Source organism: Pipistrellus hanaki, assembly GCF_964339955.1.
Source record: "Pipistrellus hanaki genome assembly, chromosome: 2".
Taxonomy (NCBI): domain Eukaryota; kingdom Metazoa; phylum Chordata; class Mammalia; order Chiroptera; family Vespertilionidae; genus Pipistrellus; species Pipistrellus hanaki.
In genome coordinates this window covers 176848408-176862131 of record NC_140504.1, presented here as the reverse complement: position 1 = coordinate 176862131, position 13724 = coordinate 176848408, and the positions used below count along the sequence as shown (strand labels likewise).

Sequence of the window (13724 nt, the reverse complement as noted above, 5' to 3'; positions counted from 1 at the left end):
CCCCACCCAGCCCTGAGCTCGGAAACCTCTGCTTTGTGCATGTACCCCAAGCACCGGACAGTGCTGTTCACCCCAGCAGGGAGCGTAAAAAGAACGTTGTCCTGCCAAAATCGGTTTGGTTCAGTGGATAGAGCGTCAGCCTATGGACTGAAGGGTCCCAGGTTCAATTCTGGTCAGGGGCATGTACCTTGGTTGCAGGCACATCCCCAGTAGGGGATGTGCAGGAGGCAGCTGATCGATGTTTCTCTCTCATAGATGTTTCTGACTGTCTCCTTTCCTCTCTGTAAGAAATCAATAAAAATATATTAAAAAAAAGAAAAAAAAGAACGCTGTCCGGGTGTCAGGTAAAACGGGTTTTATCCCAGCTTCTAGCATTACCCACTTCTGCTGCTCTGCCTAGGTCACTAAAACTCTCTGGGTACCAGTTTCCTTATTTGCAAAAATAGTAATGACTAATGCGAGATCATGACAATGAAGTATAAAATAAGCCTTGGTCGGTGTGGCCCAGTAAGTTGAGCGTCGTCCTGTGAACCTCAGGGTTACTGGTTCAGTTCCCAGTGAGGGCACACACGTGGGCTGTGGCTCCAGTGGGGGCCATGCTGGAAGCAGCCCATTGATGCTTTGCTCTTGCATTGGTCTTTCTCTCTCTCTCTCTCTCTCTAAAAATCAATAAAAACATAAAAATAACCTACGGTAGCTATTTTGTTGGGTTTCACTGCTTTTCTGTGCACTCTCACTATTAATAAAAACAGTGCGCCCTTTATCCTGGGGGGAAAATAATAAAATAGGTGCTGGATAGGCATTATGTCCAAATGGCTTGGACAGAGTGGGGTCTGTGGTAAAAGTTCATTCCATTTTGGTTTTCTTCCCTGCTCACTTATTTTTTGTACAATGCCTTGCCCAGACCCCACAATCAAACAGCTTTCATTTATTCATCACCAATTTATAAATATTTTAAAATATATTTTATTGATTTTATACAGAGAGGAAGGGAGAGAGATAGTCAGAAACATCGATGAGAGAGAGTCATCGATCAGCTGCCTCCTGCACACCCCCCACAGGGGACATGCCCAAAACCAAGGTACATGCCCTTGACCGGAATCGAACCCGAGACCCTTCAGTCCCCAAGCAGACGCTCTATCCATTGAGCCAAACCGGCCCCGGCAGTTCATCACCAATTTATACTAAACCCTCTATGTACATCCTCCCACTTAACTCTCAACATAGATCCACGATGTAGGAACTGCCATTGTCACAGGATTAGGAAACCGAGGCACAGAAAGGGTGAGTATCTGGCCTGAAGTGGTACAGCTGATAGGGAGGTGGAGGCAGGATTTGTACCTGGGTCTGTCTGATCTCACAGCCCCTGCATCTCGCTCTTCTACTCTCTGCCTCCCCCCTGAGGCATAAAGACCTTCCCCGGCAAAAATTGATGACAATGGGAGAAGGCAGGTGACCCAAGTGGCTGATGGGGCCTTGTTGGAAGGCCAGGTCTGTCTATGAGCTGCTGGGGTCAACACTAGCAGCTTTTGCATAGAGGGAGCACTCCCTGCCCTCCTCCCCGGGCAGCCAGCCCCAAGGAAAGGCCCAGGATGGTGACGATTTCCACCCTAAGCAAGGGGACAGGAGCAGCGCAGGGTCCAGGTCCGCTCCTGTTCAGAGCTGAATAATCTGGAGCCTTTGAAGAAGGATTTCTGCACAGCCATCAGGAGTGAATCATTGACTTAGGGAGGCGATGAATCAACGGGGAGTTCATAAAACGGCAAATGAATCGGGTGTGAGAATGACGGAGCCACCGCTATTCCCCAGAACCCTCTGGGGACAGAGAGCCGAGAGAAAAGAAATAAAAATAACACGGGGCCTCACGCCTGCTACAAACCTGAGGCAGCCAGCCCCTCCTCCTTCCATGTGGAAAGACAGAGGGACGGAGGGATGGGACCCACTGGTGGGTGGAGCGGGGTAGAGGAAGGCTCCCTGGGTCCCAGGCTGCAGGTGCAATTAGCAAACGCCTGCCCCCTTCTTTTCCGAAGCACTCGCAAGAAAGAACACTGATTTTGACGAACACCCAAAATAATGTGAGATCAGGCACCATGCATTATGCATGAGGTCTGATTTAACATGAACATTATTTCTTGTGTATGAGACCATATGCCTCCGTGCTGTCTCTGCAGCCTAATAATACCAAGGCCCACCCTGGTCAGGCTCAGCCAGACACACATCCACTGGGCGTATGTGCGTGGGGGGCCCCGAGGCACAGCCCTCCTGGTACTCAGCTCGTGTGAGCGGAGGCCTGTCAGATGCCCTGGAGGTGTGCTGCGCCTCTGAAACAACACCAGGGAGCTTGGGGTGTGTGTGTGTGTGTGTGTGTGTGTGTGTGTGTGTGGTGACATCAGGGGCCTGTGACTAGGTGATGCCTGGTTCATCGCGTGGCGATGTGGGGACCTGTGAGCAGCTGAGGTTTTCCTGCACCAGAGGAATGATGGCAGGAACGGAGAGATCTAATTGCTGTGTGTGTGTGTTTGTATATATACACGCATATGTACGTGTGGGGGTGTGTGTTTAAAAAATAAGATCACATATACATACAAACACACAGCCTAACTTTAATTATCTGAAGGGAGCGAGCAGGAGAGAGCTGGGAGGAGCGGAGAACAATGATGGGCACGGATGTGTTTGGAACGCAGTTTGTGGGGTAAGTGCCTGGATTATCCTGAGAGTGTGGGGACCTCGTCAAATGCTGCCAAGGATGACTGTATTTAAAGAAATATTACAGGTGCCAGGTATTTGGCAACTCTGGAGAGCTCAGCGCCAAAGACTATGAAACTGGTACTGGACAGCCAAACAGGGGTATGGGTGTGACCATGAGTGTGTTAGCGTGTGAGTGTGATGGGGATGGGTGTGAGGGGAGGCAGACAGAGGAGGTAGCCACAATGGCAAATTTCCGAGCGTGGCCGTGGGATGGGGGAGGTGGTAGATGGAGAAGGAAGGTCTCTGGCAAGCCTGTGTGCGTGTGTGAAGCAGGACTGCATCCTTGGAGGTGCGGGTTGACTCTGCTGTACCTGGCACTCCCGTAGAATAGGCAACTTGAAGCTGACTTTTTTTGGGGGATACCCAGCTGTGAGATGGCCCTGGTGACTGTTGCCACGTCCCAGTTCAGGGACCAATAGAGGGCAGTCCTCCCACATGGAGTCCTCCATCCCAGGCAGCAGGAAGAGCCCTGATCGGCTGGCCAAACACTAACTCCGGGGTTTTCAAATACGTCAGGCGGGGATAAGACTGACAGCCACTCTGGCTTCAGTCACTAAGCCGGAGGTCTGGGTGAATCCTCTTGTTAAGTTTAGGAGGAACAATTGGGCCCAGATAACAAACCCCCTCTCTCTCCTTCTCCTGCTCGGGTGAGTCTCCTTTCTGAAGCTCAAGCCCTGCTGGGGAGAGCCAGGGCCTGGGTGCATCACTGGGGGCTTGACACACCCCATATGCAGGCCCAGAGCCTCTGCAGAGGAGATTCGGCTCCAAACAGCTCTAAGTGCGTAGCCGTGGTTGGGGTCAGCTAGTCCAGTGGACATGGAATCGAGTCCTGGGCTCAAGGGATGACTGTGCCAGACCTAAGTCAGGCAACGTATAAGCCAGTGCAGGAGGTGAGGGTCCTTGAGGTACAGTGTAGGGCTCCTTCTGGGTCTGCCTGGATGACCAGAGGTGACCACGACGGTCACCTTCTTTCTTCCTGTTGTTGACCAACTCCCGCCCTGCACATGTTCTTCCAGCTCAAAGCATTCTCGGTGTAGCGTAGACTTTCTTTTCCCCCTCCTCCCTCTGGGAGTGGCTATGGATTTGCAGGCACAGTGGCACACACACACATTCACACACCAACACACACAGAAGTTCACATGAGGAGAGGGAAGCGCTAACAGAACATGTGGCCACATGATCATAGAAAGTAATGTTGCTCAAACGAGGAAGGAAGATGGGATCGGAAAATTCCGAATCAGAAAATCAGCTCGGGAGAGCGTGTCCTTCCTCGAAGGCTGATGCTAGGGACTTCTCCCCGTCTTGGACAAAAGGAAGCCTGAGGCTCTCTGGAATGAGCAGGTAGACCCACACACGCAGGGATTGCAGAAGCGGCTCGGTCAAGCTCGCAGGGGCCTGTGTCTTTTTCCTAAACTCTATTCAGGGGGTTAAGACTGCAGGGTTAACTCTCTCTCTCCCTATGGCTTTTCCTTAATGGTCCAATGTGCTACGGTTTCTACCCTCCTCCCAGGCCGGAGGCAGGGAAAGAGTCAGGGGGCCTTCAGTGACCAGGGGTTGGTTCCTGGGTAGCTGTCCCAGGCTGGTGTCTCATTAAGCAAAATCCTCACCAAGTGGAAGATTTTCTTCCGTCCCCTTTTCTACTTTTTCCCCCACCTTTTTGTTCTACCTGTCAGCTGCTGCTGGTTCTTGGGAGGCCACATTGTTTTGCTGGTTTTGAGTTGACTTGCTTAAATAATAAATCCACCCTCTTGTACAGGATTAAGCAGATAATTGGGAAATCAATCAATCAATTGGTGTCAGCTGCAGGCAGAGGCCAGTGAAAGACCCCCGTCTTCCCAGTCACCCTCTCCAACCTCCAAACCCGCTGAGGCTCAGGGCGGCGCGCTGAGTGAGCTCCATGTGCTTCCATTTCGGGGCCGAAGGAGGGTGGAACAAACCCAGGAATGGAGATGTGAGGAGGGAGTGTGGGACCGCTTTGAGGTTCCGTACTTCATGGAGCAGGAAATGAGGGGCCACGCTAGGGTGGCCTGATGCTCTGGGCCATGCTATCACCTCACTGGCCCATACATTCCTGGCTACCTCTTTAAGAAGCCTGGGGAGGCTCACTGGCCTGCCAGGATGGGGACTGGCTGGGGCACGGGTGCCAATTACAGGGCTAATTGCTCACTAGGCTGGAGTGAAAGTGGGAGAAAAAAGGAGCAGAGTGAGGGGTCTGGCATTGGAGAACTTCGTACTTGCCGAGACAATTCTCCCAAGATTGAGAGGCAGAGCCCAGACAGTCACCAGAACTCTCAGCGTGGCACCATCGGGGGTGTGGGAGCACCGGCTCTCACAGGCTTGGGGAGTTGGCAGCTTCCCTGGTGGCCACCCATACACCCTCACCGGGGACACAACTTTCTCCCCGTGCCAGCAATTGTGCCTTCACGCGCTGTCTCCACGCAGAGTGAAAGAAACCTCATGCAGTTTCTCTTGAGGAGGGAAAAGAAAGACGGGAGAAAACAGGCTGTCTTATTTATTCGTGTTTTTAAAAAGAGTTGTTTTAAGGGAAGGTCTTGGCTGGGACACGGGTAGTTTTGAGCTTCGGGCCTGGAACACTGATCTGCCTCCACCACCCTGACCCTGGGGAGGGGGCATGTTGCCGCCGAAGGCTTGAGAAGGGGATGTCTGAGGGTGTCTATGCCCTCCACCCAGGTCGTGACTGCACACTGTGGAGTCCTCCCATAGGCATATGCATCACGCCCTGGGTGGGGGTATGGGGTGGGCAGTAGTCCTTGGGTATCCATCCCCAGAGAGGAGACGGCAGAGCTTTTGGTGTTTATGCCCCCACTCTTCGGCAGGAGAAGTTGAGGCAGCTGGTTTGTTTGCCGAGAAGCCTTTGTCGAAGCAAACAGGTAGGGTTCCCTCCCTAGGCCCACTCAGCTCACGAAGGACCAGGGCAGGACCCGCCAGTGGGTCCAAGGAGGTTTAGGTACCAGGATGCTTGAGGTTGGAGAGCCAGCTGGGACGGAGTGCGAACTGGAACCAAAGTCAGGGTTGGGGTGGGGGATACAGAGATGCCAGGCTCATGGTCCAGGTCCACGTGGTTTCTCCCTGGGCTAAGAAGAGCAGGGGAATTGTGCCTGAGGAACGCTGGCTCTGATTCAGCGTGGTGCCTGCGGTTCCCCGTCCTGGCCCAGGTCCAGTCTCAGGATAGTCTGTTTGTGGGAGGGGACTCGGGCCAGCTTCATGTTCCTAAACTCACTCACCTGAGGCAGGGGCCCAGCTGTGGCCCGGAGAACAGGAGGTCCCAATACTGGCCTGGAAGAAGGGTGGTGTGGTTACCTTTCTCTACAATAGGAAGGCCAAGACTTTGGGGGAGGTGAGCCAGGATACCCCAACATTTTACCCACAAACCCACCCGGCCCTGGTAGTAAAGAGGACAGGACACAGCCCTGGGGTACATGTTTATGTGAGTAATAAAATATTTACTATAACATAAATATAAAGGGAACTTCCCAGTCTACGTTATTATTATTATTATTATTATTTTTGCAATAAAGATACAAAGAGAATGCACCAAAACATTGTTCCAAAAAAATAATAAAAATAAAATTTAAATTCCAACGGTAACAAACAAAAAAACAAGGAATGGAGAAGGGGGAAGCTCCAGACACATCCAGAAAATAAATAGAGACGGTCAGAAATCTGGAAATCATATTAAAATATCTTTTTCGGATTAGTCGGTGTACAAAATCCTCTCGGATGGGGGACGGAGGGCAACCCGGAAAAACCAAAAAATAAAAATCAAGCACAAAAATGTTTCTTCTCCCCGCCAGTGTGTACATATCTCACATATTTACATGGTTCCCCACCTCACCCCAAAGTAGGGGAATTTTCTCTCCCAGCCTCCCCCATCCCAGGGGGCTGCAAAGGGAGCAGACAGAAGCTGCAGGGACTCAGGCAGAAGGCTTTCAGGGAACGGCTTATTTCTACAGCTGGTTAAAAAATACCTCCAACTTTTCCAAGTTGCATTTGTTTGTGGCCAGGAGGGCAGGGCCCCGCGGGGAGCGGGGACCCTGCGGTGCGGTGGTCAGTCTGCAGCGAGGGCAGAAGCCCCTTGCCATCGGGGTTGTGGGTGGGAGCGCAGACCCCTACGGCGTGGCCGGAACCGAGTTGGAGCTCCGATAAAACGAAACGAAAATGAGCACTCAAAAAAAAAAATTTTTTTTTTGTTAGTTTTTGTGTTATTTTTTTTTTCGTTGGTTTTGCTCTTTTTGGAGTAGGGCTAGGACGGCAAGAGGAAAAAAAATAAATTAGGCTAGAGTAAAGCTTTGGCTATTTCCTGCTTTTTTTTTTTTTTTTATACACAGACGCGGCTCTCGCGGCCTCCCCTCCGGGGCCCCGATAAATACAGTAATACAGCGATTTAAATTAAGGGCGCGGGCGGAGTTAGAAGGACCCCAGGAGCCGAGAGGCTCCGCGAATAAATAAAAACCGTAAAAAAAACCAAAAAACCAAGCCCCGGAGGAAGGATCGGGGGAATGGGGCGCATCCTCTTGGGGAGAGAAGAGGCATAGAGCGAGCAAAGTGACAGCTCCCCACTCTCGACCGCAGGCTCGGGGACCCGCGCCGGGGAGAGGGGATGGGGAGCCCTTCTCTCTCCGTGTCCTCTCTCCCGGGGAATTCCTAACCCCGAACCGCGTTACCTGTCGCTGTGGGGAGGCCGCTGCCGGGATCCGGCCCCGAACAGCCCGAGGGGAGGCAAGGATGGGGGTCGTGGAGGGGATGGGGCCAGGGAGCAGGCGGCGGGCCGGATGGATGCCCCGGGCGAGTTGGCGCGGTCCGGGTCTTCCTTTCTCTCTCCGGGGTTCAGGCGGCGTAGCCTATCCGTCCTCTTCGCCGCTCGCAGGAGAAGGAGAAGGTCGTCGGGTGTTTGGTTTTGTTCTAAAGTTTCTGGGCTTTTTTTTTTTTTTTTTTTTTTTTTTTTTTTTTTTTGTAAAATCCAAAGCAACCGAACAAAAAGAGTACAGGCCGCGCGGTGCTCCGCCGCGCGCCAGCCGGGCCCGGGCCCGCGCGGGTCACTGCACGGAGCCGGGCAGCGGGTGGTGGTGGTGGTGGTGCAGCGCGGCCGGCGGGGGCGGCGGGGGCGCCGAGGGGGGCGACGCCCCGCCTCCGCCCGGGCCCAGCTCGCCGGGCGCGTACACGTCGTCCATGGGCGGGTGGCCGGCGCCGGCCGCGGGGGTCATGCGCTTCTCCTTCTGCCGCCGGTTGCAGAACCAGACGCGCACCACCTCCTTCTCCAGCTGCAGGCTGTCGGCCAGGCCGGTGATCTCGTGCGCCGAGGGCTTGGGGCACTTGAGGAAGTGGCTCTCGAGCGCGCCTTTGACCCCCACCTCGATGGACGTGCGCTTCTTGCGCTTGCGGCCCTGCGCCGCGATCTTGTCCAGGTTGGTGGGGCTGCCGCTGGACGAGTCGGTCTCCTCCAGCCACTTGTTGAGCAGCGGCTTGAGCTTGCACATGTTCTTGAAGCTCAGCTGCAGGGCCTCGAAGCGGCAGATGGTGGTCTGCGAGAACACGTTGCCGTACAGCGTGCCCAGCGCCAGCCCCACGTCGGCCTGCGTGAAGCCCAGCTTGATGCGCCGCTGCTTGAACTGCTTGGCGAACTGCTCCAGGTCGTCGGAGCTGGGCGCGTCCTCGTCCGAGTGCTCGCCCACCGACGAGCCCCCGCCGCCGGCGCCCGGGTGCAGGTGCGCCGCCGCCGCTGCGTGCAGGCCCCCGGCGTGTGCGTGTCCGTGTGCGTGTCCGTGGGCGCCCAGGTGCGGCGGAGGCGACGGCTCCAGCTGCGCCTCGTGGCCGTCCTCATGCAGCGCGTGGTGCAGGCCCGGCCCCGCGCCCCCGCCGCCCGCCGCCAGCATCCCGGCCAGGCCGCCGCCGCCGCCCCCCGGGTAGGCCGCCTGAGCGTACAGCCCGAGCGGCTGCGGCTGGTGGCCCCCGCCGGCCCCCGGCGACGGCGACATAGCCGGGCCCAAGTGGTGCGCCGCGCCGCCCTGAGCCCACGCCGCGCCCGCGTGGGCCGCCCCCTGGTGCACCAGGCGCGCGTGGAAACCGCCGCCGCCGCCGTCGTCGGCTCGACCGGTGCCGCCGCCGCCTGCCTTGCCGTGCTCCAGGTGCGGACCGCCGGCCCAGTCGCCGCCGCCGCCGCCTCCCGTCGGTAGCCACTGGGGGTGCGCTAGGCCCACGGGGTGGCCCGCGCCCGCGCCCAGCCACTCGTGGTGCATCAGCTTCTGCACTTCGCGGTACGCGGCCCCCGCGTGCAGCCGCTCGGCGGCCGCCGCCGCCGCCGCCGCTGCCGCCGCGGCGTCCGGGTGCATGAGCGGTCCGGTGCCCCCGGCCCCGCCGCCGGGGCCCCGCGGCAGGTACTGCGCGGTGGTGGCCATGCCGCCCCGCGCCCCGCGCCGCGCCGCCGCCGCCGCCTCGCTCCGTCTGCGGGCCCCGCTGCCGCGCTCCGCCGGCTTAAAGCCTCGACCCGCTCAGCGCTCCGGAGCCCCACCCCGTCCGCCGCCCATTGGCTGCCCGCGGAGCTGCCTCCCTCTCCCCGGCCCCTGCCCCCGCCCCCCGCGCCCGCCCGCCGCTCGGCCCGGCCGCCCGCAGCTCGCCATTGGGCCTCCCTCCCGGGGTCCCGCGCGCTGGCCGCGCTGATTGGCCGCCGGGGCTTCATTCACAGCCCCCCGCCATCCCCGTACACACTCACGCCCCGGGGGCGCGGCCGCCACGTGGGGGAGTGGCGCGGGGGTGGCCGTGGGGCCGCACCCCCTCTGGTCCGGGCTCTGTGGGCCCCTCTTTTCCCGGGCGCTGGAGGCTCGGAGCCCGGCGGGTCCCACTCTCCACGCGAGCCGAATTCCCGCCCGTCTCCCGCCCGGGAGGCCGGAGGCGGCGGCGAGGACTGCGGGCTACGGGAGGGAGGCGCTCGGGCTCCAAGAAGCTGCAGCTCGCCCGCGCGCTCTCCCCTCCGCGGTGCGGTTGTCAGCGGGCTGGGATCCCCGCGGTCCCGGCGGCTGCAGCGGGAGGCGGCGTGAGCACCGGATTCGGTTCCAGCACGGCTGCTCCTCCTGCCCGCCCCGCGCCCGCGGTTTACAGCGGGCACGGAGCTGTCCCCTGCGCACGGCCCGGCTCGTCTCCCGTCCCCTCTTCTCCTTTAGACTCGGCGCCGCAACCGGGCCGGCCGGAGAGCGCGTCCGGCGCGGGCAGATTCGGACCCGCCCCAGCTTCACGCCTCATGCGGGCTCCCCTTCTCCGGGCACCGGCACCGGCACCGCGGCCCAGGTGAGTACCGCGCGGGCGGCTCGCGGGGGAACAGCCGGTGGCCGTGATGGAATCAGGCCTCGACGCGGGTTTCCGGGATTCGGAGAGGTATTCGACTGTGGCTTTGGGGAAAACGTCGCAGCCAGGGGTGGTGGATACACGGGCTCACCAACATCTGCCCCGTACCGCCTTCTCGCTCCTTTTCCTCCCTGCCGGACTGGCTCACTGGCCAGGGTCAGATCGGGGTCACGTCCTGGGAAACTTGCTGTGGGTGAGGAGTGGCATGGACTTGGGAAAAGGCGTCTGGCATGTCAGAAATCCAGCCTTCAGTCGGGAGCTGTCCAGCCTGCAATGAAGCCCTGGGCTGGATCTAACCCGAATTGCTTGAGGCTACCAAAAAGGGAATTGAGATAGAGAAGGCCTTATTGGAAGGGTGAGACATGCAATGCAGGTACCTCCTCACCCCTCCCCCGTTTCCCCCAGGACTCTCTGAAGGATCCTAAGTGGACTCAGACCTCAGCATCAGCTGGTCTGTGACTCTCTAAATCCCACATGGAGTTATAGGCTGAGTGGCGTGAGCTGTGGCCTCTATCTCTGTCCCAAACTGACTGGCTCAGTTTCCATTGGCCTCCAGTGGGTTCATAGATTCCAGGGCTCTGAGGGTCCCAGATCACAGGACCCAGCTGGAGAACCAGTTAGGGCCCCATAGGGCAAGTCAAGACTCTGGAATAAAGCCTCAGAGCGTGAAGAAGGGATCTGGTGCAGCTGCCATGTCCACAATGATAACGGTCATCCTGGGCACAGGCTGTGCTCTGAACACCATAGGTCCTGCCTCTGGCTGGTCCCCAAGGGATGGAGTGGGACAGGGCAAGGTCCTTGTCTGGCCAGTGGCCCCTATCCCGAGCAGGCTCCTTAGGTACCACCCTCACTTCACGAGCTGTGTCTGAATCCAGCTAGGGATGCTGAGTTTTCTTGGACTCTGGCTCAGGAAGTGGTCACCTCGAATCCCCTTTCCTTCAGACGAGCATAAAGCAGCAGACCTCCTGGTCTACTTGCCTTCCGGGCCCCGCTCCCAGGCCCAGGGCGAGGACCAAGTCTTGTCTCGTGCCAGCCTAATCAGATCTGCGCGACATTGACACTTGATCTGCCACCATCCTCCTGGGCAAGAATAACTTTGGTCCAGTGTCTCTGGCTCTTGGTTTTTCTATCTGTAAACTGGCAACAGGGGCACCACAGGCAGCCCACCTATCTTGATAAGGGAAGTCAGAGGGTGGCCCGAGACAATGGGGGTGAAAGGGTCTCAGAAAGGGCTTTCACTCTGCTGGTTAGTGCCCAGGGAACGGGCAAGTCTCTCCCCTGCTCTAACTAAATCTCAGTTTCCTCATTTGTACAGTGGGGAGGTTTGGACTGGTTGACCTCTCAGCCCTGTCAGCTCTGATGGTCTGAGTTATATATTATATATATAATATATAATATATATAATATATATAATATTATATATATAATATATAAAATATAATATATAATATATATTATATACACATTATATATATATATATATATATATATATATATATATATATATATATAAAATTGGTTTCAGAGAGGAAGGGAGACGGGGAGAGAGATAGAAACATCAAGGATGAGAGAGAATTATCTATCGGCTGCCTCCTGCACACCCCCTACTGGGAATCGAACACACAACCGGGCATGTACCCTTGACCAGAACCGAACCCGGAACTCTTCAGTCCACAGGCCAACACTCTGTCCACTGAGCCAAACCAGCTAGGGCTGGTCTCAGTTTTTGTTGGAGGAAGGGCAATGTCTGGTGTTGTGATGTGATGTGATGGTGTTGTGATGTCAGGTGTTTTGGAACTGTCACTGAGACTTGAACGATGGCACAGTTTGACCAAGTGCCTTTCAGTCATCACGGTACCTACACCTCTCAGCCCGGAGCGCATGCACTGGCACTGTCATCACCAGTGCATGGCTGAAAGAACCAAGGGCTGTCTGAGGGCACAGCACCCGTGAAGGTCCCTCTCCTCATTACCCTCCCCAGTGGGATGGGGACGGGTGCCTGTGGAGGTGGTGGCTTTGGCAAGAGAGAGCCCACTGCCCTCTCTTTGGTCACTCTCCGGTAGGAAAAAAGGCCAGCCGGTGCTTTTACGCTGAGTTTCCGGGTCTGTGCTGAATGGAGGGGCATCTGTAGCAAAGCCAGGCTCCCGGTTTACTAGCTTGTCAGCCAGCAAATTGCAGTTCCAATCCCTTGACTCCCTTCAGCAGCCCTGTGACGCTGTGCTAAACGCTTTGCTTGTAGAAGCTTCAGTTTCTTCAGCTTAACACAGGAGCAGGAAGGCCTGCTTCTCAGGCTTGCTCTGAAGCTCCAAAGATGAAGCAAGCATGTTGTTCAGATGCTCTCGTAATGTTCGCTGCTGCTCTTGGGTGAGCAGCAGTGCCAGCTAGGAAGAGATGCTATCCCTTTTTCTGCTTTGGAAGTTTAGACCCTCTACAATAAGGGTTTGGTCTTGAGTCAAAATTTTCTTTTATGGGAGAGTTTATTCTCTAGGAAGTCTGGCGAATACATCCTCTTGGTCTTGCTCCCAGAGATCCTGAGTGGGATGCTAGGGACTGTGGCATGGCCTTTGGCAGAGACACGTGCTGCAGGACAACCCCCCTCTCCTGGAGCCTACCCTCACGGACCCTGGGGAGAACGTGGAACACAAGAGTCGGACATCCAGCTGACTCACACAGACACAAGAACGGCTTAGACATGTGAACAGATGAATGTACACACACACACACACACACACACACACACGCACGCACACACACACACCCAGATACACACATGCATTTTAGCCCAGGGACAAACTTATAGACTTATATGAGGGAACACATGGACTTGCACCATTGGGTCGGATAGTCATAGATATTCATATTCACACAGACCAACACGCAATGAAAATACAGGCATGTGTGTCAGTGGGGACATACACAGAACCCACCCATAGGCTGAAATGGGCTCAAGTAGGCATTCCTTCAGCAACACAGAAATACACGAGACTTACAGGCCTTTGGGGTCACAAGCATGGAGGCTCTCCACTGGCATGCCAGTTCACACACATAGGCGCAGCCTCGTGTTCATACACATGAGCATAGAGCCAGCCACGTCCATTCACCTCGCCCCACTGCACAGATACAAAGGGGCCCAGCCCACACGTGACACGGACACACACACGTACCTACACCCCGTAGGAAGGCACACATCTGCCTGGGGATCAGAGAAGAGCAAGGGGCATGCCTCGCCCGGAGTTTGGTCCATGTGGTTTGGCAGCAGCGCTCGTCTTAAGGAAGCAGGAGAGCCCTTTCTTTTCTTATTTCGTCACTCCCCTTGTCTGCGGAGGACAGCTCCCAGCCAGGCCGCCGCCAGTCTCAGAGGCTCCCCGGCCTCTCTCCACAGCGGAGCTCCGGGCCAGCCCACCCTCAGGCCAGAAGCTGCCAGGGCTTTCCCAGCGTGGCTTGGCCTCCGCCAGGCTCTGGAGTGTGACCGAGCGCCTGCTCATTTGACACAGGTCACCGAGCCTCCAGCAGATGGGGCCCTCACTGTGGGGGGTCTCCGAGCCAGAGGGGCTGCGGGGGAAAGCTCTGCCAGGCTGACAGGCAACTGCACAGGCTCCAGCCCCATATCCTTTCTC

General features: G+C 56.7%; 1 protein-coding gene and 1 long non-coding RNA gene across 3 annotated transcripts in view; one reads left to right on the top strand and one right to left on the bottom strand.

The window, feature by feature from the left end:
• Positions 1 to 6191: 6191 nt before the first annotated feature.
• On the bottom strand, positions 6192 to 9220 carry POU3F1 (POU class 3 homeobox 1). Its single transcript, XM_084873770.1, has one exon. The coding sequence runs from the start codon at positions 9162 to 9164 to the stop codon at positions 7806 to 7808; it is 1359 nt and encodes a 452-aa protein (XP_084729896.1). The 5' UTR covers positions 9165 to 9220; the 3' UTR covers positions 6192 to 7805.
• A 285-nt stretch (positions 9221 to 9505) lies between these two features.
• LOC311618053 overlaps positions 9506 to 13724 on the top strand; it is a 49692-nt gene continuing 45473 nt past the window's right edge. The window contains exon 1 of one of the 2 annotated variants that reach the window (XR_014794218.1): positions 9506 to 10050. This is a non-coding gene — a long non-coding RNA (uncharacterized lncRNA). The remainder of the gene's footprint in view (positions 10051 to 13724) is intronic. The other variant, XR_014794219.1, reaches the window with a different exon arrangement.